The sequence below is a fragment of the Pelobates fuscus genome, chromosome 9, assembly GCF_036172605.1.
Source record: "Pelobates fuscus isolate aPelFus1 chromosome 9, aPelFus1.pri, whole genome shotgun sequence".
NCBI lineage: Eukaryota > Metazoa > Chordata > Amphibia > Anura > Pelobatidae > Pelobates > Pelobates fuscus.
Genome location: NC_086325.1, coordinates 14,755,004 through 14,777,248, shown reverse-complemented (window position 1 = coordinate 14,777,248; position 22,245 = coordinate 14,755,004). Strand labels below are relative to the sequence as shown.

The following is a 22,245-nucleotide window of genomic DNA, read 5'->3' as shown; positions in this document are numbered from 1 at the left end:
GATGAGACAGACGCGGCCACAGGATATATAGGGAGATGAGACAGACACAGTGAACATAGAGTATATATGGGAGATGAGAAAGACACAGTGAGCACAGGGTATATAGGAAGATGAGACAGACACAGTGAGCACAGGATATATAGGGAGATGAGACAGACACAGCGAGCACATGGTATATAGAGAGATGAGACAGACACAGTGAACACATGATATATGGGGAGATGAGACAGACACAGTGAGCACAGGGTATATAGGGACATGAGACAAACGTGTTCACAGGATATATAGGGAGATGAGACAGACACAGTGAGCACAGAGTATATATGGGAGATGAGAAAGACACAGTGAGCACAGGGTATATAGGAAGATGAGACAGACACAGTGAGCACAGGGTATATAGGAAGATGAGACAGATACAGTGAGCACAGGGTACATAGGGAATTGAGACAGACACAGTAAGCACATGATATATAGAGAGATGAAACAGACACAGTGAACACATGATATATAGGGAGATGAGACAGAGAGTGAGCTCGGGGTATATAGGGAGATGAGACAGACACAGTGAGCACATGGTATATAGGGAGATGAGACAGACACAATGAATACATGGTATGTAGGGAGATGAGACAGACAAAGTGAATACATGGTATATCGAGAGATGAGACAGACGTGGGCACAGGATAGGGAGATGAGACAGACACAGTGAGCACAGGATATAAAGGGAGATGAGACAGAAACAGTGAGCACAGGATATATAGGGAGATGAGACAGACGTGGGCACAGGATATAAAGAGAGATGGGACAGACACAGTGAGCAGAGGATATATAGGAAGATGAGACAGACACAGTGAGCACAGGGTACATAGGGAATTGAGACAGACACAGTAAGCACATGATATATAGGGAGATGAGACCGACACAGTGAATACATGGTATATAGAGAGATGAGACAGACACAGTGAGCACAGGGTATATAGGAAGATGAGACAGATACAGTGAGCACAGGGTACATAGGGAATTGAGACAGACACAGTAAGCACATGATATATAGGGAGATGAGACCGACACAGTGAATACATGGTATATAAAGAGATGAGACAGACACAGTGAGCACAGGGTACATAGGGAGATGAGACAGACACAGTGAGCACAGGGTATATAGGGAATTGAGACAGACACAGCGAGCACATGATATATAGGGAGATGAGACCGACACAGTGAATACATGGTATATAGAGAGATGAGACAGACACAGTGAGCACATGGTAGATAGGGAGATGAGACAAACGTGGGCACAGGATATATAGGGAGATGAGACAGACATAGTGAGCACAGGATGTATAGGGAGATGAAACAGAAACAGTGAGCACGTGGTATATAGGGAGATGAGACAGACGTGGGCACAGGATATATAGGGAGATGGGAAGACATAGTGAGCACAGGATATACAGGGAGATGAGACAGACACAGTGAGCACAGGGTATATAGGGAATTGAGACAGACACAGCGAGCACATGATATATAGGGAGATGAGACCGACACAGTGAATACATGGTATATAGAGAGATGAGACAGAAACAGTGAGCACGTGGTATATAGGGAGATGAGACAGACACCGCGAGCACATGGTATATAGAGAGATGAAACAGACACAGTGAACACATGGTATATAGGCAGATGAGACAGAAACAGTGAGCACAGGGTATATAGGGACATGAGACAAACGTGTTCACAGGATATATAGGGAGATGAGACAGACACAGTGAGCACAGAGTATATATGGGAGATGAGAAAGACACAGTGAGCACAGGGTATATAGGAAGATGAGACAGACACAGTGAGCACAGGGTATATAGGAAGATGAGACAGATACAGTGAGCACAGGGTACATAGGGAATTGAGACAGACACAGTAAGCACATGATATATAGAGAGATGAAACAGACACAGTGAACACATGATATATAGGGAGATGAGACAGAGAGTGAGCTCGGGGTATATAGGGAGATGAGACAGACACAGTGAGCACATGGTATATAGGGAGATGAGACAGACACAATGAATACATGGTATGTAGGGAGATGAGACAGACAAAGTGAATACATGGTATATCGAGAGATGAGACAGACGTGGGCACAGGATAGGGAGATGAGACAGACACAGTGAGCACAGGATATAAAGGGAGATGAGACAGAAACAGTGAGCACAGGATATATAGGGAGATGAGACAGACATGGGCACAGGATATAAAGAGAGATGGGACAGACACAGTGAGCAGAGGATATATAGGAAGATGAGACAGACACAGTGAGCACAGGGTACATAGGGAATTGAGACAGACACAGTAAGCACATGATATATAGGGAGATGAGACCGACACAGTGAATACATGGTATATAGAGAGATGAGACAGACACAGTGAGCACAGGGTATATAGGAAGATGAGACAGATACAGTGAGCACAGGGTACATAGGGAATTGAGACAGACACAGTAAGCACATGATATATAGGGAGATGAGACCGACACAGTGAATACATGGTATATAAAGAGATGAGACAGACACAGTGAGCACAGGGTACATAGGGAGATGAGACAGACACAGTGAGCACAGGGTATATAGGGAATTGAGACAGACACAGCGAGCACATGATATATAGGGAGATGAGACCGACACAGTGAATACATGGTATATAGAGAGATGAGACAGACACAGTGAGCACATGGTAGATAGGGAGATGAGACAAACATGGGCACAGGATATATAGGGAGATGAGACAGACATAGTGAGCACAGGATATATAGGGAGATGAAACAGAAACAGTGAGCACGTGGTATATAGGGAGATGAGACAGACGTGGGCACAGGATATATAGGGAGATGGGAAGACATAGTGAGCACAGGATATACAGGGAGATGAGACAGACACAGTGAGCACAGGGTATATAGGGAATTGAGACAGACACAGCGAGCACATGATATATAGGGAGATGAGACCGACACAGTGAATACATGGTATATAGAGAGATGAGACAGAAACAGTGAGCACGTGGTATATAGGGAGATGAGACAGACACCGCGAGCACATGGTATATAGAGAGATGAAACAGACACAGTGAACACATGGTATATAGGCAGATGAGACAGAAACAGTGAGCACAGGGTATATAGGGACATGAGACAAACGTGTTCACAGGATATATAGGGAGATGAGACAGACACAGTGAGCACAGAGTATATATGGGAGATGAGAAAGACACAGTGAGCACAGGGTATATAGGAAGATGAGACAGATACAGTGAGCACAGGGTACATAGGGAATTGAGACAGACACAGTAAGCACATGATATATAGGGAGATGAGACCGACACAGTGAATACATGGTATATAAAGAGATGAGACAGACACAGTGAGCACAGGGTACATAGGGAGATGAGACAGACACAGTGAGCACAGGGTATATAGGGAATTGAGACAGACACAGCGAGCACATGATATATAGGGAGATGAGACCGACACAGTGAATACATGGTATATAGAGAGATGAGACAGACACAGTGAGCACATGGTAGATAGGGAGATGAGACAAACGTGGGCACAGGATATATAGGGAGATGAGACAGACATAGTGAGCACAGGATATATAGGGAGATGAAACAGAAACAGTGAGCACGTGGTATATAGGGAGATGAGACAGACGTGGGCACAGGATATATAGGGAGATGGGAAGACATAGTGAGCACAGGATATACAGGGAGATGAGAAAGGCACAGTGAGCACGTGGTATATAGGGAGATGAGACAGACACAGTGAGCACAGGGTATATAGGGAATTGAGACAGACACAGTGAGCACAGGATAAATACAGGATATATAGGGAGATGAGACAGATGTGGGCACAGGATACATAGGGAGATGAGACAGACACAGTGAGCACAGGGTATATAGGGAATTGAGACAGACACAGTGAGCACAGGATATATAGGGAGATGAGACAGAAACAGTGAGCACGTGGTATATAGGGAGATAAGAAAGACGTGGGCACAGGATATATAGGGAGATGAGAAAGACACAGGATATATAGGGAGATGAGACAGATGTGTGCACAGGATAAATAGGGAGATGAGACAGACACAGTGAGCACAGGATATATAGGGATATGAGACAGACACAGTGAGCAGAGGATATATAGGGAGATGAGACAGACAGTGAGCACAGGGCATATAGGGAGATGAGACAGACACAGTGAGTACATGATATATAGGCAGATGAGACAGACACAGTGAGCAAAGCGGATATAGGGAGATGAGACAGACACAGTGAGCACAGGGTATATAGGGAGATGAGACAGAAACAGTGAGCACAGGGTATATAGGGAATTGAGAGAGACACAGTGAGCACATGATATATAGGGAGATGAGACCGACACAGTGAATACATGGTATATAGAGAGATGAGACAGACACAGTGAGCACATGGTAGATAGGGAGATGAGACAGACGTGGGCACAGGATATATAGGGAGATGAGACAGACACAGTGAGCACAGGATATATAGGGAGATGAGACAGAAACAGTGAGCACGCGGTATATAGGGAGATGAGACAGACGTGGGCACAGGATATATAGGGAGATGGGAAGACACAGTGAGCACAGGATATACAGGGAGATGAGACAGGCACAGTGAGCACGTGGTATATAGGGAGATGAGACAGACGTGTGCACAGGATATATAGGGAGATGAGACAGATGTGGGCACAGGATACATAGGGAGATGAGACAGACACAGTAAGTACATGATATATAGGGAGATGAGACAGACACAGTGAGCACAGGGTATATAGGGAATTGAGACAGACACAGGGAGCACAGGATATATAGGGAGATGAGACAGAAACAGTTAGCACGTGGTATATAGGGAGATAAGACAGACGTGGGCAAAGGATATATAGGGAGATGAGAAAGACACAGGATATATAGGGAGATGAGACAGATGTGGGCACAGGATACATAGGGAGATGAGACAGGCACAGTGAGCACAGGATATATAGGGATATGAGACAGACACAGTGAGCAGAGGATATATAGGGAGATGAGACAGACAGTGAGCACAGGGCATATAGGGAGATGAGACAGACACAGTGAGTACATGATATATAGGCAGATGAGACTGACACAGTGAGCAAAGCGTATATAGGGAGATGAGACAGACACAGTGAGCACAAGGTATATAGGGAGATGATGTGGCAAACCTAGCCACTTCTGAACTATATTCATTGCAGGTTGTCCGTAGGCTGAATGTATAACGTGTTCCGTTGACTGTATGTGTATTGTACTGTGACCGTTCGCATGCTGACAGCCGTATGCCGCCAGCATACAAAGCATTCGTACGACGAAACACGGCTATCCTGGCCGTTCGCCGTACGAATGTGGACTCCCCAGGTGGACCACACATTCCCAGGTCGTGTGGCACCAATTAACCGATTGCAACATTGTTGCAAACGGTACTTAAGGGCTCTCCTAGGTGGCCGTCGATCCACTACCGACCATGCGGCGGTCGGCCATCTTGGATCCTTTGTCTCTGCAGCGGTGTTCGGTCGTCGAGAGCCTGGAACTGAAAACGGCTACTCAGTGATCCGAACACCGCTGGACTTCCAGAGCGTTCGGGAGTACCGCGTTCGGTACATTATGTGTCCCGTACTTATTCGGTACTTTTAAACTCACCTTGATGTTTAAATGTATTATGTGCGGCGTTCGGTCAAATCAGCTGGGATCGGAGCGGTATTCTCACAAAGTGTGCGCCCCGACCCCAGCTATCTGCCGAACGTTCGGTTATTCTAAAGTGCCGAATATTACGGGAATTATGTATTTTAATGTCAATTGTCGGTTTTGCTGCACGAGGGGATAATCCACTTAATCGTCCATTTTGGTGGGAGTATCCTTCTCGTGCAGCGATGCCTGTTGGGAAAGTCACAATGCATGTTGGGAGAAATCCCCTGGAATATCTGTATGGAAACCCCTTGCATGGGGAACTGCATAAATACGCTGCTTGTGAATAAACCGAGTTAGTTGACTCCCAAACTGTGTTTCGTCCGGTTATTGGGAGGATTGGGGATATTGCCTTGCTTTCTACTCTGACTGTGGATTTCCTGAAGATACCAACGGATATCGTGGACTAATATACTGCATTCCGTTACAATTGGTGGCAGCGGTGGGATCCGAACCTTACAGCCGAAAAGCAGCGTTCGTGTAAACTGGAACTACCGAACAAGGAAAGCAAGGGCAATTCGTATGGAGATTGATTATACCATACTGAAACGACAGACTTTAAAAGAACTATTGGAAGCCAGGGGTAAGATAGCCAGCAACAAATCTAAGGCTGTGCTGATCGCAGAACTGATGGAGGGAGACCAAGCCCGCAGCGCTACACCCCCACCAGCCATGGAAGAGACCCCATTCCAAAAAGAGCTACGAACCAGGTTGGCGTTCCTACCACAACCATTACCGCTGGAAATAATGACCGTGATGATATCGGATGTACAGGATTATCTGATGGCAACCAGCACACCAGCAACACCGCCTAGGGCAGAGTCTGTTACTGCCTCCACCTACGGACAGGTAAAGCCCAAAGTCCCACATCACGCATTTAAAGCGTTTTGTGAAGAAAAGGACGAAATTGATGGATATTTGCAGGATTTTGAGCGGCTGTGCGATTTGCACGATTTGGAACCCGCCACATGGGTGCCGCTGCTGGCAGGCAAATTATCGGGTAGGGCAGCTGAAGCCTACCGTGCTGTACCCCGAGAGGACAGCAAAGAGTACCCTAAGGTAAAGAGGGCGATCTTAGAGAGGTATGCTATTACCCCAGAGGCGTACCGGCGGAAATTCCGGGGCTTGCGCAAGCCTGAGAAAGATTCACATGCAGAATGGGCGCACAAGCTGGACCAAGCATCACTAGGCTGGATACAGGCCAGCAACGCTACAAACATGGAGGAGTTGAGGCAGTTAATGCTGCTGGAACAGTTTTTTAATGGTTTGTCCCCGGAAGCACAAGAATGGGTGAGGGACCGTAAACCACTCACCCTACCCGAAGCCGCTAAATTGGCGGATCAGCATTTTGATGCCAGGAGGCATCACGGTGCCCAAAATAAGACTCTCCCTCGGATTACAGGGACACCCAATAATTTTATCCCTACCAGCCCCACCGTACCCCTGCACCGGCCAGCACTGAATACTCCACCACCCCCCTCCCGATACAACGGCCGGGCTAACATTCAGTGTCACACATGCAAACAGTGGGGGCACATTTCTCGAGAGTGCACCCAAAACAGGAGCCGGCAAGCTTGGAATCAAGTGCGACAAAATTTGGCACCCAGGGCTGCTGCGCACCATTACCAGGTAGCCCCCGCCACCCAAGAATTGCTGAGTGCTCAAATTGAGGAGCCTCTAGGGGTGCTGCATGAGGTAATGTCGGTCAGGGCCACCGACAACCGACAACATCACCGGCAGCTAGTAACCCTGGAGGGGAAGGAGGTACAAGGGCTCCGGGATTCAGGAGCCACTCTAACTTTGGTTGCACCACATTTGGTACCAGGCGCAACCCACACGGGCGGCTCAGTGGCAGTACGGGTGGCAGGGGGAGCAGTATACCGGCTACCTACTGCCAAGGTTCATTTGGATTGGGGTGTGGGAGAGGGAACTGTGGAAGTGGGGCTGATGCAGAATTTACCTGCAGATGTTGTGCTGGGGAATGACTTGGGCCAAATGACTTCCGCTTTTATTCCCCAGGCTCCGTACCAGGAGGCACACCCCGTAACCACCCGACAACAGGCTCGCACCACGGCTACACCGATACACTCTGAGGCTCAGGTAAGAGACCCTGTTCCCCAACTGACCCCCATGTCCTGGGATACCCCGACGACTTTTGCGACCGAAGTCCAGACCGATCCCACCCTCCAAGTATATAGGGACAGGGCCCAAACAGACCAAGCAGGGCTAGAGGGGGAGCGGTTCATCTGGGAGAAAGAGTTGCTATACCGTGTCACGGCAAAAGATGTGGGGGGGTCTGTCACCTTAACTAATAAACAGCTAGTGGTACCCCAGAAATATAGACAGGAGCTGCTGAGAATTGCGCATGACATTCCCTTGTCAGGACACCTAGGGATGACACGTACCCGATACCGTTTGACCCATGCCTTCTTCTGGCCCGGGATCTCTCAGGATGTGCGCCAGTATTGCACCTCCTGCGACGTCTGCCAGCGTGTAGGTAAACGAGGGGATCGCCACAAGGCCAGGCTATGTCCCCTACCCATCATTGCAGAACCCTTCAGCCGAGTAGCGGTGGATATCGTAGGGCCCTTGCCAAAACCCAGTCCCTCTGGCAAAAGATATATCCTAACTATAGTGGACTACGCCACCAGGTACCCCGAAGCTGTAGCTCTCTCTAATATCCACGCTGAGACCGTAGCAGAAGCCTTAATGAAGGTATTTTCCCGAGTAGGGTTTCCCCAAGAGATCATCTCAGACCGAGGTACCCAATTTACGGCCGAAGTTACCCAACATCTGTGGAAGGTGTGTGGCATTAAGCCAATAGTTAATTCCTCCTACCACCCCCAGTCCAATGGGCTATGTGAGCGGTTCAACGGGACGCTGAAGCAGATGCTTCGGACGTTCGGGGAGACCCACAAAGACTGGGAGAGGTTTCTGCCTCACCTACTCTTTGCTTATAGAGAGGTTCCCCAGGAGTCAACAGGATTCTCCCCGTTTGAGCTACTATTTGGGAGGAGGGTGCGGGGACCCTTGAATTTGATTAGGGAACACTGGGAGGGGGAGAGTCCCACTAACGAAACCCCTATCATATCATACGTCCTGGAGTTCAGGGACCGTCTGGAGGCGCTAACTCAGGCTGTACACACCAACCTCCAGGCGGCCCAGCAACGCCAGCGACGCTGGTACGATAGAGGAGCCAGGGACCGCAGCTTTCAGGTGGGACAGAAGGTCTTGATCTTAAAGCCCGTCCGCACCGATAAGCTGCAGGCCATCTGGCAAGGCCCATACTAGGTAGTGGAGCAGCGATGCGACACTACCTATGTGATCGGCCCCTGCTCAGGGGTAGGGAAGAGACGCATGCTCCACGTGAACATGCTCAAACCCTACCATGAGAGGATCGAGGATGTGACGGCAATCTGTGCCTCCTCCTTAGAGGATCAGGAGAACCTCCCCTTACCTGACCTACTAGAACCCGAGGAACAGATAGAGCCTTCCCGGGGAGTCCAGCTGGGGGAGCGGCTAAGCCCCCAGGAGCGTGCCCAGGTACAGGCGCTGATTGTAGCCAAAGGGACTACCTTCTCCAATTTACCTGGGTACACTCCGTTAGCCACCCACCGAGTAGAGACCCCGGGACAGCTACCTATGCGCCAGGCTCCATATAGGGTTCCGGAATCAGTCCGTACCCATATGAAAGCCGAACTAGACGAAATGCTGCAGCTAGGGGTTATCGAACCCTCCGATAGCCCCTGGGCATCGCCGGTAGTCCTGGTACCTAAAAAGGATGGCACCACCCGATTCTGCGTCGACTACCGGAGGCTAAATGACAAAACGGTGTCTGATGCCTACCCGATGCCCCGGATAGACGAGCTGTTAGATAAGATGGCACGGGGCCAGTACCTCACTACCATTGATTTGTGTAAGGGGTACTGGCAGATTCCTCTAGCCGATGACGCCATCCCCAAGTCGGCGTTTGTCACCCCGTTTGGCCTGTACCAATTCAAGGTCATGCCTTTCGGGATGAAAAACGCTCCGGCCACCTTTCAGCGGATGGTAGATTGGCTACTGGACGGTTTTCAGGAGTATGCCTGTGCTTATCTAGATGATATAGCCATCTTTAGCCAGACCTGGGAAGACCACCTACACCACATAGGGGCGATCCTAGATCGCATTGGGGAGGCTGGGTTAACACTAAAACCTAGCAAGTGCCACATAGGTATGGCCGAGGTACAGTATCTGGGCCACCGTGTAGGATGTGGGCAGCAGAGGCCTGAGCCAGCCAAGATTGAGGCCGTAGCAAAGTGGCCTACCCCCAGGACTAAGACCCAGGTGCTGGCGTTCCTAGGGACGGCCGGCTATTACAGGAAGTTTGTCCCCGACTATAGCACCCTGGCCAAACCCCTAACGGACCTGACCAAAAAGAACCTTCCCCGACTGATTGTCTGGGCCCCAGAGTGTGAGCAGGCATTCCAACAACTCAAAACAGCTCTCACCAATGCTCCTGTGTTAACTGCTCCTGATCCAACTAAAAGATTTCTTGTTCACACAGACGCTTCCATGTTTGGATTGGGGGCAGTACTGAGCCAAGTGGGAGCCGATGGCGGAGAACACCCCGTAGCCTATCTAAGCCGCAAGCTACTACCCCGGGAAGTGAGCTACGCTGCCATTGAGAAAGAATGCCTGGCCGTGGTGTGGGCCCTTAAAAAGTTGCAGCCATATCTGTACGGACAACCTTTTTCCTTACTCACAGATCACAACCCGTTAGTGTGGCTAAACCGTGTGTCTGGAGACAATGCCCGGCTGCTGCGCTGGAGTTTGGCGCTGCAGCCCTTTGACTTTACTATCCATTACCGGCCAGGAAAACAAAACGGTAACGCTGACGGGTTATCCAGACAGACTGAACTCGAGAAGTGATCTGTGAGTACTCTCCCGGACATCCCCAAGCCGATCCGTTGGGATCAGACTGTGTATGCCGGCTTGGTTCTGGGGGAGCATTGTGGCAAACCTAGCCACTTCTGAACTATATTCATTGCAGGTTGTCCGTAGGCTGAATGTATAACGTGTTCCGTTGACTGTATGTGTATTGTACTGTGACCGTTCGCATGCTGACAGCCGTATGCCGCCAGCATACAAAGCATTCGTACGACGAAACACGGCTATCCTGGCCGTTCGCCGTACGAATGTGGACTCCCCAGGTGGACCACACATTCCCAGGTCGTGTGGCACCAATTAACCGATTGCAACATTGTTGCAATCGGTACTTAAGGGCTCTCCTAGGTGACCGTCGATCCACTACCGACCATGCGGCGGTCGGCCATCTTGGATCCTTTGTCTCTGCAGCGGTGTTCGGTCGTCGAGAGCCTGGAACTGAAAACGGCTACTCAGTGATCCGAACACCGCTGGACTTCCAGAGCGTTCGGGAGTACCGCGTTCGGTACATTATGTGTCCCGTACTTATTCGGTACTTTTAAACTCACCTTGATGTTTAAATGTATTATGTGCGGCGTTCGGTCAAATCAGCTGGGATCGGAGCGGTATTCTCACAAAGTGTGCGCCCCGACCCCAGCTATCTGCCGAACGTTCGGTTATTCTAAAGTGCCGAATATTACGGGAATTATGTATTTTAATGTCAATTGTCGGTTTTGCTGCACGAGGGGATAATCCACTTAATCGTCCATTTTGGTGGGAGTATCCTTCTCGTGCAGCGATGCCTGTTGGGAAAGTCACAATGCATGTTGGGAGAAATCCCCTGGAATATCTGTATGGAAACCCCTTGCATGGGGAACTGCATAAATACGCTGCTTGTGAATAAACCGAGTTAGTTGACTCCCAAACTGTGTTTCGTCCGGTTATTGGGAGGATTGGGGATATTGCCTTGCTTTCTACTCTGACTGTGGATTTCCTGAAGATACCAACGGATATCGTGGACTAATATACTGCATTCCGTTACAGATGAGACAGACATAGTGAGCACATGATATATAGGGAGATGAGACAGACACAGTGAGCACAGAGTATATAGGGAGATGAGACAGACACAGTGAGCACAGGGTACATAGGGAGATGAGACAGACACAGTGAGCAAAGCGTATATAGGGAGAGGAGACAGACACAGTGAGCACAGGGTATATAGGGAGATGAGACAGACACAGTGAGCACAGGGTATATAGGGAGATGAGACAGACACAGTGAGCACAGGGTATATAGGGAGATGAGACAGACACAGTGAGCACAGGGTATATAGGGAGATGAGACAGACACAGTGAGCACAGGGTATATAGGGAGATGAGACAGACACAGTGAGCACAGGGTATATAGGGAGATGAGACAGACACAGTGAGCACAGGGTATATAGGGAGATGAGACAGACACAGTGAATACATGGTATATAGGGAGATGAGACAGAAACAGTGAGCACGTGGTAAATAGGGAGATGAGACCGACGTGGGCACAGGCTATATAGAGAGATGAGACAGGCACAGTAAGCACAGGGTATATAGGGAGATAAGACAGGCACAGTGAGCACAGGGTATATAGGGAGATGAGAAAGACACAGTGAGCACATGATATATAGGGAGATGAGACAGACACAGTGAATACATGGTATATAGGGAGATGAGACAGAAACAGTGAGCACGTGGTAAATAGGGACATGAGACAGACGTGGGCACAGGATATAGAGAGAGATGAGACAGGCACAGTAAGCACAGGGTATATAGGGAGATAAGACAGGCACAGTGAGCACAGGGTATATAGGGAGATGAGACAGACACAGTGAGCACATGATATATAGGGAGATGAGACAGACACAGTGAATACATGGTATATAGGGAGATGAGACAGAAACAGTGAGCACGTGGTAAATAGGGAGATGAGACAGACGTGGGCACAGGATATATAGAGAGATGAGACAGACACAGTAAGCACAGGGTATATAGGGAGATAAGACAGGCACAGTGAGCACAGGGTATATAGGGAGATGAGACAGACAGAGTGAGCACAGGGTATATAGGGAGATAAGACAGACACAGTGAGCACATGATTATATAGGGAGATGAGACAGACACAGTGAGCACAGGGTATATAGGGAGATGAGACAAATGAGAGTATGGGCCATACTGACGGTCTTTAGGTCCTGTCCTAAGTGAGCCCTAACTGTACACAGGTTACATAGACTAGATGGTAATTCTGAATATTGTGTATTTTTCTCCTGTTTGTAATGGTTTGGTTCTATATGTTATTAAATGCACAATCATGATCATCATTTTAATATATCTTCTGGAGTGTATTCTGGAGTATTTCACATTATTGGGAGCATTCTGGTCTGAACTGGGACCCTACGTTGTATAACTGTCTTTGTTTTCTTAAAAGGAAAGCATGACGAGGGAGGATCTCCCAGATTCTGCGTCTGAGGACACTCAGCGCCCCTTGGAGTTTCAGAGCCCCATTGTAGAAAAACGCAGAAGACCTGTGGTTCATCCTTCAGCTCCAGCACCACTCCCAAAGGATTATTGTAAGTATGTAGTGCTCCTTTAACTCAGGACAAGGGGCTACACCACGTTCATATTGAGACAGAAAAGAGCAAAGCCAGGGCTCAGTGGTTCCGCTAGGGGTATAACTCAAGGAACTAGGAGTTTTTGGTCTATGTAAATAGAAGATAAGGCTGTCTAACTATCATTAGTTGATATGGTTCTCATACTGTATGGAATTAGAAGATGATAAGGTCTCATTGTCATTAGATGATGGGGCTCTCATACTGTATTGAATAAGGAGATGAGGGGGTCTCACTGTCATTAGGTGATAGGGTTCTCATACTGTATGGAATTAGTAGATGAGGGGGTCTCATTGTCATTAGATGATAGGGTTGTCATATTATAGTGAAGTAGGAGATGAGGGGGTCTCCTTGTCATTAGATGATGGGTGTAACGGATCACCTGGCACCCCGACTGGGTACCTCCGTTAATGGATGCTCCTAGCGCTTCCAGAGGACTCCAAGCACTCCACCAGACACCATAAGCACCGCAGGCTGCAGCTATCTCCCTTCAGAACGAAGCAGGAACAAGCTCTTACAAGAGCTCAGTGATTATAGCAAGGGAATATGCCTAGCATAGCAATCCCTTGTAGCAGATTCCCCCAATAAGAGACAGGACTCAAGTTGAGGTTAAAAATAGAACTCTCTGGCTGCTAGCTTGCAGCCCTTTTTATTAGGTGCTCCCATGAAGGGGAGGGACACACACAGTAACGTACATTAACCAATCACACAATAGTTACATCCCACACATAGCCCTCCCCTCTACCTGTAAACTAATTATCTGTACACACAGGAAAATACAATTATCATAGGTAGGGAAAATACAGTTTTTACACAACATTCATAACTCCCAAAATATACATCACATTCGCATAAAAATACATATTCACAATCAATCCATTCAGGGGAACAACATACTCAAAAATCATACGAATTGGACCAGGGGTTCAAAAGTTAGTACAAATGTGCATTTCACCTTTTGGAAGCATGGTTTTACAGGGCCCTCTATCCTGGAGACAATGGGGGGAAGTAATCCAATTATCCAGGACTAGAGGCAGACTCCATTAACCACATGGTTGCAAAACGACATAAAACACTTTAAAATACATAAAGTCACATTTTACACATAACACACAGACATTTCACATATCCCCAGATAGCTCAGGTCTGAGTGCACATTATTAGGTGAATGGCACTCAGACCAACCGAATACAGTTTAATCGCCATGGAGCCAAAGTCTTTAATCACACGAATAGGCTCCATGGCATAGCTATCTGGGTTACCACAGCTCACACAGGGCAAGTACCAAATGACCCCACTGTATTTAAAGGGCCAGAATGAGTGACATACACTCTGGTATGGCCGAATACTGTTTTTAAAGGGCCCAAATCTCCCAGGGCCATAGTCCAAAGGCAGCAGGCGGGCAGCCAGGCTTCTCCAATGCAATGTGGCGAGATTGCTCTCGTCACAATGGGGTTCTCATACTGTATTGAATAAGGAGACGAGGGGGCCTCACTGTCATTAGGTGATGGGTTCTCATACTTTATGGGTTTAGGAAATGGAGGGGGTCTCATTGTCATTAGATGATGGGGTTCTCATACTGCATGAAATTAGCAGATGAGGGAGTCTCACTGTCATTAGTTGTTGGGGTTCTCATACTATAGTGAATAAGGTGAAGAAAGGGGTCTCACTGTCATTAGGTGAAAGTGTTCTCATACTGTGTGGAATCGGGAGATGAGGAGGTCTCATTGTCATTAGATGATGGAGTACTCAAATTGCATGTAATTAGCAGATGAGGGGGTCTCATTGTCATTAGGTTTGGGGTTCTCATACTGTATGGAATTAGGAGATGAGGGGGTCTTATTGTCATTAGGAGGGTTCTCATACTGAATAGAATTAGGAGCTGATGGGGTCTCATTGCCATACTATAGTGAATTAGGAGATGAGGGGATCTCATTGTCTTTAGATTATGGGGTTCTCGTAATGTATGGAATTAGGAGATGAGGAGGTCTAATTGTCATTAGATGATGGGTGTCACGAACGCACCCTACTTCAAGAGTGTGCGTGATGTAGTTGCGGTGGTGAAACATTTGGTTCTTATGTACTTGCCACAGAAATAATAATTGCATCTATAAATTTGTTAACATCTTTCCATTCCATAGATATGTCACACTCCCTACTGGTGACCCAATATAGCGGACATCACAATCCCTTCCCCTATGGTTCAGTTACGCAAATCATGTTTGGGCTTGATTAGAAGATTGTGCTTGTCCCATTCTAAATATAATAAAAATGAGGCTTGATTATTATACTGTAGGTACATATTAATGTTTCGTTTGGATATGATACTTGAACACAAGGCTAATGAACATTAACATATCAAAGAAATTAACTAATCAATTAAGAGGTAGAGGCCATGTGGCTGTAGTCAGCTAATTTACATTGGAATTAGACATCCAGGCATCTCAAGTGTAGAATCTCACACCCTGCATAGCCTTTGATTAATCAAAGGATCAATCCATGTTGCAAACCATCTACCCCCATCTGCCCCCCTTCACATTCCAACCTTGCACTACACAAATTACATTAAATGGCATTATTCTATTGTGCAGCAATTAATTATGCACCATTGGCACACTCTCACATGATATTGCAGACACCTCTTGTTTGGGCACAGACACGCACACATGCTCATTCTGCCCTCCCTCCCAGCAAGGTAGTCTATGTAAACATTTACATACTGCTCTCTGCACAGAAGGCCCCTTACGAGGCTTGGGTTGATAACACATTACTTTCAGGCACATACTGGGATAACAATTAACCTAAGTCAGTGCCAAGTAATACATTTGCAGGGATATTCTCATCTACCCCCACATCTCTGAAACCCTTCCCCGCTCCCCAATCCAAATAAACTTGTGCCATTGGCACTACAAGATGTACTCCCCCAGGGGGTACCTCAGCCGGGGCTTCCCAGCTGTAGGTGGGGACTATTGGGGTGTAAATATATTATATATGCCTTGGTCCCATGCCCCAAACAGTTCCATGAAATCAGTGCTAACGGTCGGTCAACTTCGGTAGTCTTTTACAGGTTTCCCTGCAGGGCCCATAGTCTGTGGGCAGGAGGCTGGCAAGCTTGTGGCAAACTCACGTGGGAAGGGCAGTTTGTCACAAATCCAGAAACACTAAAATCTGGTACAAAAAGATTAAAAATCTTTTTAGTTATCCCACCGCTATGCCACCAATTTGTCATGAACGCAGCCTACTACAAGGTAATGGCAATGTTCTATTGTGCAACAATGAATTAAGGCCCTGGGGAGATAGCGCAGCTAAGCGGACAAGGGCACATGTATGAGTGTGGGGATAGAGGCGTGGGATTGGTTGGGAAGGAATGTGTGGGTGGGATTATGTTCTGTGTGAGTTAGTGGGGGGAGGTCTTACCTCAGTGCCACTTGGGATTCGGGCCAGCAAACAGCTTCCCTCCCACCCGCCCTATTAGTTTATTTAGTCGCAGCTAGCCAATTAAGTTTGAGATGGTTATGTTAATTATGTGGAATGAAGTGAACAAGTTTACCTTAAGAGTTTACCTTAGGTTACCTGGGATGTCGTGCTCATCGAGCGTGGATTAGGTCGGCTGGTGGCAAGCACTGGAAGGAAATGAGTTTATGCCGAGGGGGAGGTGAGAGGAAGTGGTACATAGGCGCATGGTCAGTTTATTGGCAAGGACGGTTGGGTTCACTGTATGACACTATGTGTTAAGTTATATATATGTTAAGTTATGGTTATTTATGTTTAACGTTTTGGTTACAGAAAAGAAGAGAAATTATTAAATAAATTATGGATGTGTTATACAGTATTTGTCATATGCTATAATAAATGCTATGGCCTGTTTCATCCATACTACGTTGTCTGTCATTATTTTGGAAGGGGGTTGAATTGGGTTGGTTTACGTATTATGCTGCATCTCAATTCCCCAATACGTACATACATGCACGCTTGGCGTGACAATGGGGTTCTTATATTGTATGGAATTAAGAGATGATGGGGTCTCATTGTCATTAGGTGATATGGTTCTCATACTGTATGGAATTATAAGATGGTGAGGTCTCATTGTCATTAGGTGATGGGCTTCTTTCTCATACTGTATGAAATTAGGAGATAGGGGATTGATGTATGGATTTAGGATATTTAGTGAATGTTGCTACAAGATGGTGGTCTGATTGTATGGATTTAGGATTGTATGGATTTTTTGCAGTTTATACTACAGAAACACATGTTGTCATAAATGTCACATTCTCCTTTTCTCTTCTTCAATGTTTCCCCATTATCCTTTCACAGCCTTCACCTTCTTTGACCCCAACGACCCGGCATGCAAGGAGATACTCTATGACCCCCAGACCAGTGTTCCACAGCTATTTGCCATTATCCGGCAGTGGGTTCCACAGGTTCAGCACAAAATTGACATAATTGGCAGTGAGGTAAGTCAAGTGCACTGCTTGTCACTTCTAAGGCAGTTGGAGTCTGTCACCTCTTGGACAGCTAGAGTTCACCACCTTTAGGAGAGGTAGAGCATTTCACCTCTGGTTTCTCTGTGTACTATTCCTCGAATATACGATGCTTTATGGAAGCCATAAAATATTACAAATAGCAGCCACACAGGGTAAAACCTGGATATACAGCCATCTGAAAGACAATGACGTCACCACCCATTAAATATAAACTAGACTAAAAGGTCTTATAAACAGTGCCGGATACTTGTGCCACACCGATCCCTTGGTACAGGTTATGTTTATACTCAGTATTAGTGCCCTCGGTATAGGTTATGTTTATACTCAGTACAGGTTATGTTTATACCCAGTATTGGTGCCCTCAGTATAAGCTATGTTTATACCCAGTATTGGTGCCCTCGGTATAGGTTATGTTTGTACCCAGTATTAACATATATTAACATGTGTTTATACTCAGTATTAGTGCCCTCGGTATAGGTTATGTTTATACTCAGTATTGGTGCCCTCAGTAAAAGCTATGTTCATACCCAGTATTCGTGCCCTCGGTATAAGTTATGTTTATGCCCAGTATTGGTACCTGAGGTGTAGGTTATGTTTATACCCAGTATTGGTGCCCTCGGTAAAGGGTATGTTTATACCCAGTATTGGTGCCCTCTGTATAAGTTATGTTTATACCCAGTTTTAATTCCCCTCGGTATAGGTTATGTTTATGCCCAGTATTGGTGCCCTTGGTATAGGTTATGTTTATACCCAGTATTGGTGCCCTCGTTATAGGTTATGTTTATACCCAGTATTGGTGACCTCTGTATAAGTTATGTTTATACCTGTGGCGAAACCAGCTTCGCCACTGTGATCTGGAGAGGCCTGGTTGCTAGCCTTCTGCCCTGCGACTACGGCCCCTGGACATATTGCTCTATAAAAACTATATTTGGGCATGTAATGATTTATATTACTGCTACTGGGCCTTTAAGGGCCATCCGTGAACTTATTGGGACTTTTATGATACTGTACCTTTAAGACTGTAGAACATGGTACTTTAACCCTGCTTAATATCCTGTATGTATTTATGTGTTGAGCTAACCTGGGATATAGATATGCAGTATTCATCTGACTGTTCGGTAGAATCACTCCATTCAGTATATTGAGTGAAACTACCGAACAACCAGACCACCCAGGAATAAGTGTGCCTCCAATTACCGTTTGCAACAATGTTGCAAACAGGTAATTGGCAATCTATGTAATGTATTCTGTGTCCTCTGGGTGGCCGCCATTCGGGAGCCGAACACGTGGCGGCGGCCATCTTAAACTACCGAACAGCGGTGTTTTGCCGTCGAGTGTCTGGAACTGAAATCGGACACTCGACTAGGCAAACACCGCTGAGACCTCCAGACTTCCAGGATTTCGTGGGGAAACTACCGAACGGCCCGCCGTTCGGTAGAAAGAAACTCACGAACTAGGGGATTCATGCGAATCTCCCTTAGTCTCTATAACACCAGTAATTCGTCTGTTTCATTCACTTGTTTGTGACCGACCGCAGGGCCAAAAGGCATGGAACTGTTTTCGGATACTTTACCCATGCGGTCGGTCAAATCTTTGGAAACCCATATCTCCCGAACCATTCATCCGAATGACCTGATTTTTTAATATGTTGTCCCCCTGAAATAGGGCTATCAGGGGATACCTGTTTTAGAGGTGTGGCATATGTGTTTGGGGTACATCCAGAAATGGGGGAAAAGGGTGTACGGTATAATTATGTTAAGTGCTAACCTAAGGGGAGGAAATGTGTGGGAGGTACATCCATGTGATTGGTTAATTTCATCCTCCCCCTGGGAGTGTCCTGTATGTACCTGTTTGTAATAAAAGCCAGGCTGGGTGTCCCAGTCGAGAGTTCCTGTTTTACCCTCAAAGTGATGTGTCGTCTCATTATTGGGGGGAAGGATTTATTGCATGCTGTTCCAGTTGACTGCTAGGAGTACAAGCCTATTCGTATGGTTCCTATTCAATGGTCTACAGCATTCATATGCTTGGGAGAATTTAAAAGGTTTCTCGGATCCAGTGTTCGTGTGTCTCCAGTCGGGAGAATGGTGTTTGCAGTAGCTGCCTGTGCATCTGGAAAGGGGATTATCGCCTAAACTGGGTTTTACCCTCTTGTGTGTGAAACGGTCCGTTACAATTGGTGGCAAGCGGCGGGATCGTTCCTACAACCAGAGGGACAGCTACAGACAACACCATTTCTGGATTACAAATTGAGGGCAACGCTAGTATCCGTACAGCGACCCTATCTACGAAGGAATTCGGGAAAATAGAGAAGAAGCTTCAAGATACAGTGTACAGTTACGTACGCCTGGGGTCTGGAGTAGTCCCAGAGGAGCACAAGATGAGGTACAGAGAGACGGCCAGAGCCAGATTATGGGACGAAGCCCTAGAAGAAGTACAGTATTCACGAGGGGATCGGCGCCGCAGCAGAAGGCAGCGAATCCTGGCTAGAATGGCAGAGCGGAGGCCCCTCCTGAGAACACAGGCCGAGGAAAAGTGGGTGACTAGACTCGAGATTCTAGTATACGCAGAACTGACGCTCGACGACGCGTACCAGGCGCTACAGTGGTACGCGGCTCAGTGTGTCCCCAGGATGGCAGAGTATGAGTTCCCAGAAGGCGGAGATTACACTGGCCCCGAACGGCGGAATCCTGGAAGTCTGGAGGTCTCAGCGGTGTTTGCCTAGTCGAGTGTCCGATTTCAGTTCCAGACACTCGACGGCAAAACACCGCTGTTCGGTAGTTTAAGATGGCCGCCGCCACGTGTTCGGCTCCCGAATGGTGGCCACCCAGAGGACACAGAATACATTACATAGATTGCCAATTACCTGTTTGCAACATTGTTGCAAACGGTAATTGGAGGCACACTTATTCCTGGGTGGTCTGGTTGTTCGGTAGTTTCACTCAATATACTGAATGGAGTGATTCTACCGAACAGTCAGATGAATACTGCATATCTATATCCCAGGTTAGCTCAACACATAAATACATACAGGATATTAAGCAGGGTTAAAGTACCATGTTCTACAGTCTTAAAGGTACAATATCACAAAAGTCCCAATAAGTTCACGGATGGCCCTTAAAGGCCCAGTAGCAGTAATATAAATCATTACATGCCCAAATATAGTTTTATAGAGCAATATGTCCAGGGGCCGTAGTCGCAGGGCAGAAGGCTAGCAACCAGGCCTCTCCAGTTCACAGTGGCGAAGCTGGTTTCGCCACAATACCCAGTTTTAATTCCCCTCGGTATAGGTTATGTTTATACCCAGTATTGGTGCCCTCAGTATAGGTTATGTTTATACCCAGTATTGGTGCCCTCGTTATAGTTTATGTTTATACCCAGTATTGGTGTCTGAGGTGTAGGGTATGTTTATACCCAGAATTGGTGTCTGAGGTGCAGGTTATGTTTATACCCAGTACTGGTGTCTGAGGTGCAGGTTATGTTTATACCCAGTTTTGGTGTCTGAGGTGCAGGTTATGTTTATACCCAGTACTGGTGTCTGAGGTGTAGGTTATGTTTATACCCAGTATTGGTGTCTGAGGTGCAGGTTATGTTTATACCCAGTTTTGGTGTCTGAGGTGCAGGTTATGTTTATACCCAGTATTGGTGCCCTCGTTATAGGTTATGTTTATACCCAGTATTGGTGTCTGAGGTGCAGGTTATGTTTATACCCAGTTTTGGTGTCTGAGGTGCAGGTTATGTTTATACCCAGTATTGGTGCCCTCAGTATAGGTTATGTTTATACCCAGTATTGGTGCCCTCGTTATAGGTTATGTTTATACCCAGTATTGGTGTCTGAGGTGTAGGGTATGTTTGTACCCAGAATTGGTGTCTGAGGTGTAGGTTATGTTTATACCCAGTTTTGGTGTCTGAGGTGCAGGTTATGTTTATACCCAGTATTGGTGTAGGTTATGTTTATACCCAGTATTGGTGTCTGAGGTGTAGGTTATGTTTATACCCAGTTTTGGTGTCTGAGGTGCAGGTTATGTTTATACCCAGTTTTGGTGTCTGAGGTGCAGGTTATGTTTATACCCAATACTGGTGTCTGAGGTGCAGGTTATGTTTATACCCAGTATTGGTGTAGGTTATGTTTATACCCAGTATTGGTGTCTGAGGTGCAGGTTATGTTTATACCCAGTACTGGTGTCTGAGGTGCAGGTTATGTTTATACCCAGTACTGGTGTCTGAGGTGCAGGTTATGTTTATACCCAGTACTGGTGTCTGAGGTGTTGGGTAGATTTTGGGATCTTCATAGAAGCTAAATCACTGCCTGTTCTTCCAGATCCTGAAGAGAGGTTGCCATGTGAACGACAGAGATGGACTGACTGATATGACTTTATTACATTATGCCTGCAAAGCAGGAGCACATGGTGTGGGTAATGTATCATCTGTGTTAGTGTACTCCATA

General features: G+C 46.9%; 1 protein-coding gene across 3 annotated transcripts in view; it reads left to right on the top strand.

Moving 5' to 3' along the window:
• Positions 1-22,245, top strand: part of CLIP3 (CAP-Gly domain containing linker protein 3) — a 78,468-nt gene that overhangs the window by 8,684 nt on the left and 47,539 nt on the right. For all 3 annotated transcript variants that reach the window (XR_010085275.1, XR_010085274.1, XM_063431244.1), the window contains exons 2-4: positions 13,137-13,278; positions 17,632-17,771; positions 22,120-22,213. Coding sequence is in view for 1 of the 3 variants with exons in the window: in XM_063431244.1 (XP_063287314.1) it covers positions 13,143-13,278; positions 17,632-17,771; positions 22,120-22,213 (370 nt within the window). In the remaining 2 variants the exon portion in view is untranslated. The remainder of the gene's footprint in view (positions 1-13,136; positions 13,279-17,631; positions 17,772-22,119; positions 22,214-22,245) is intronic.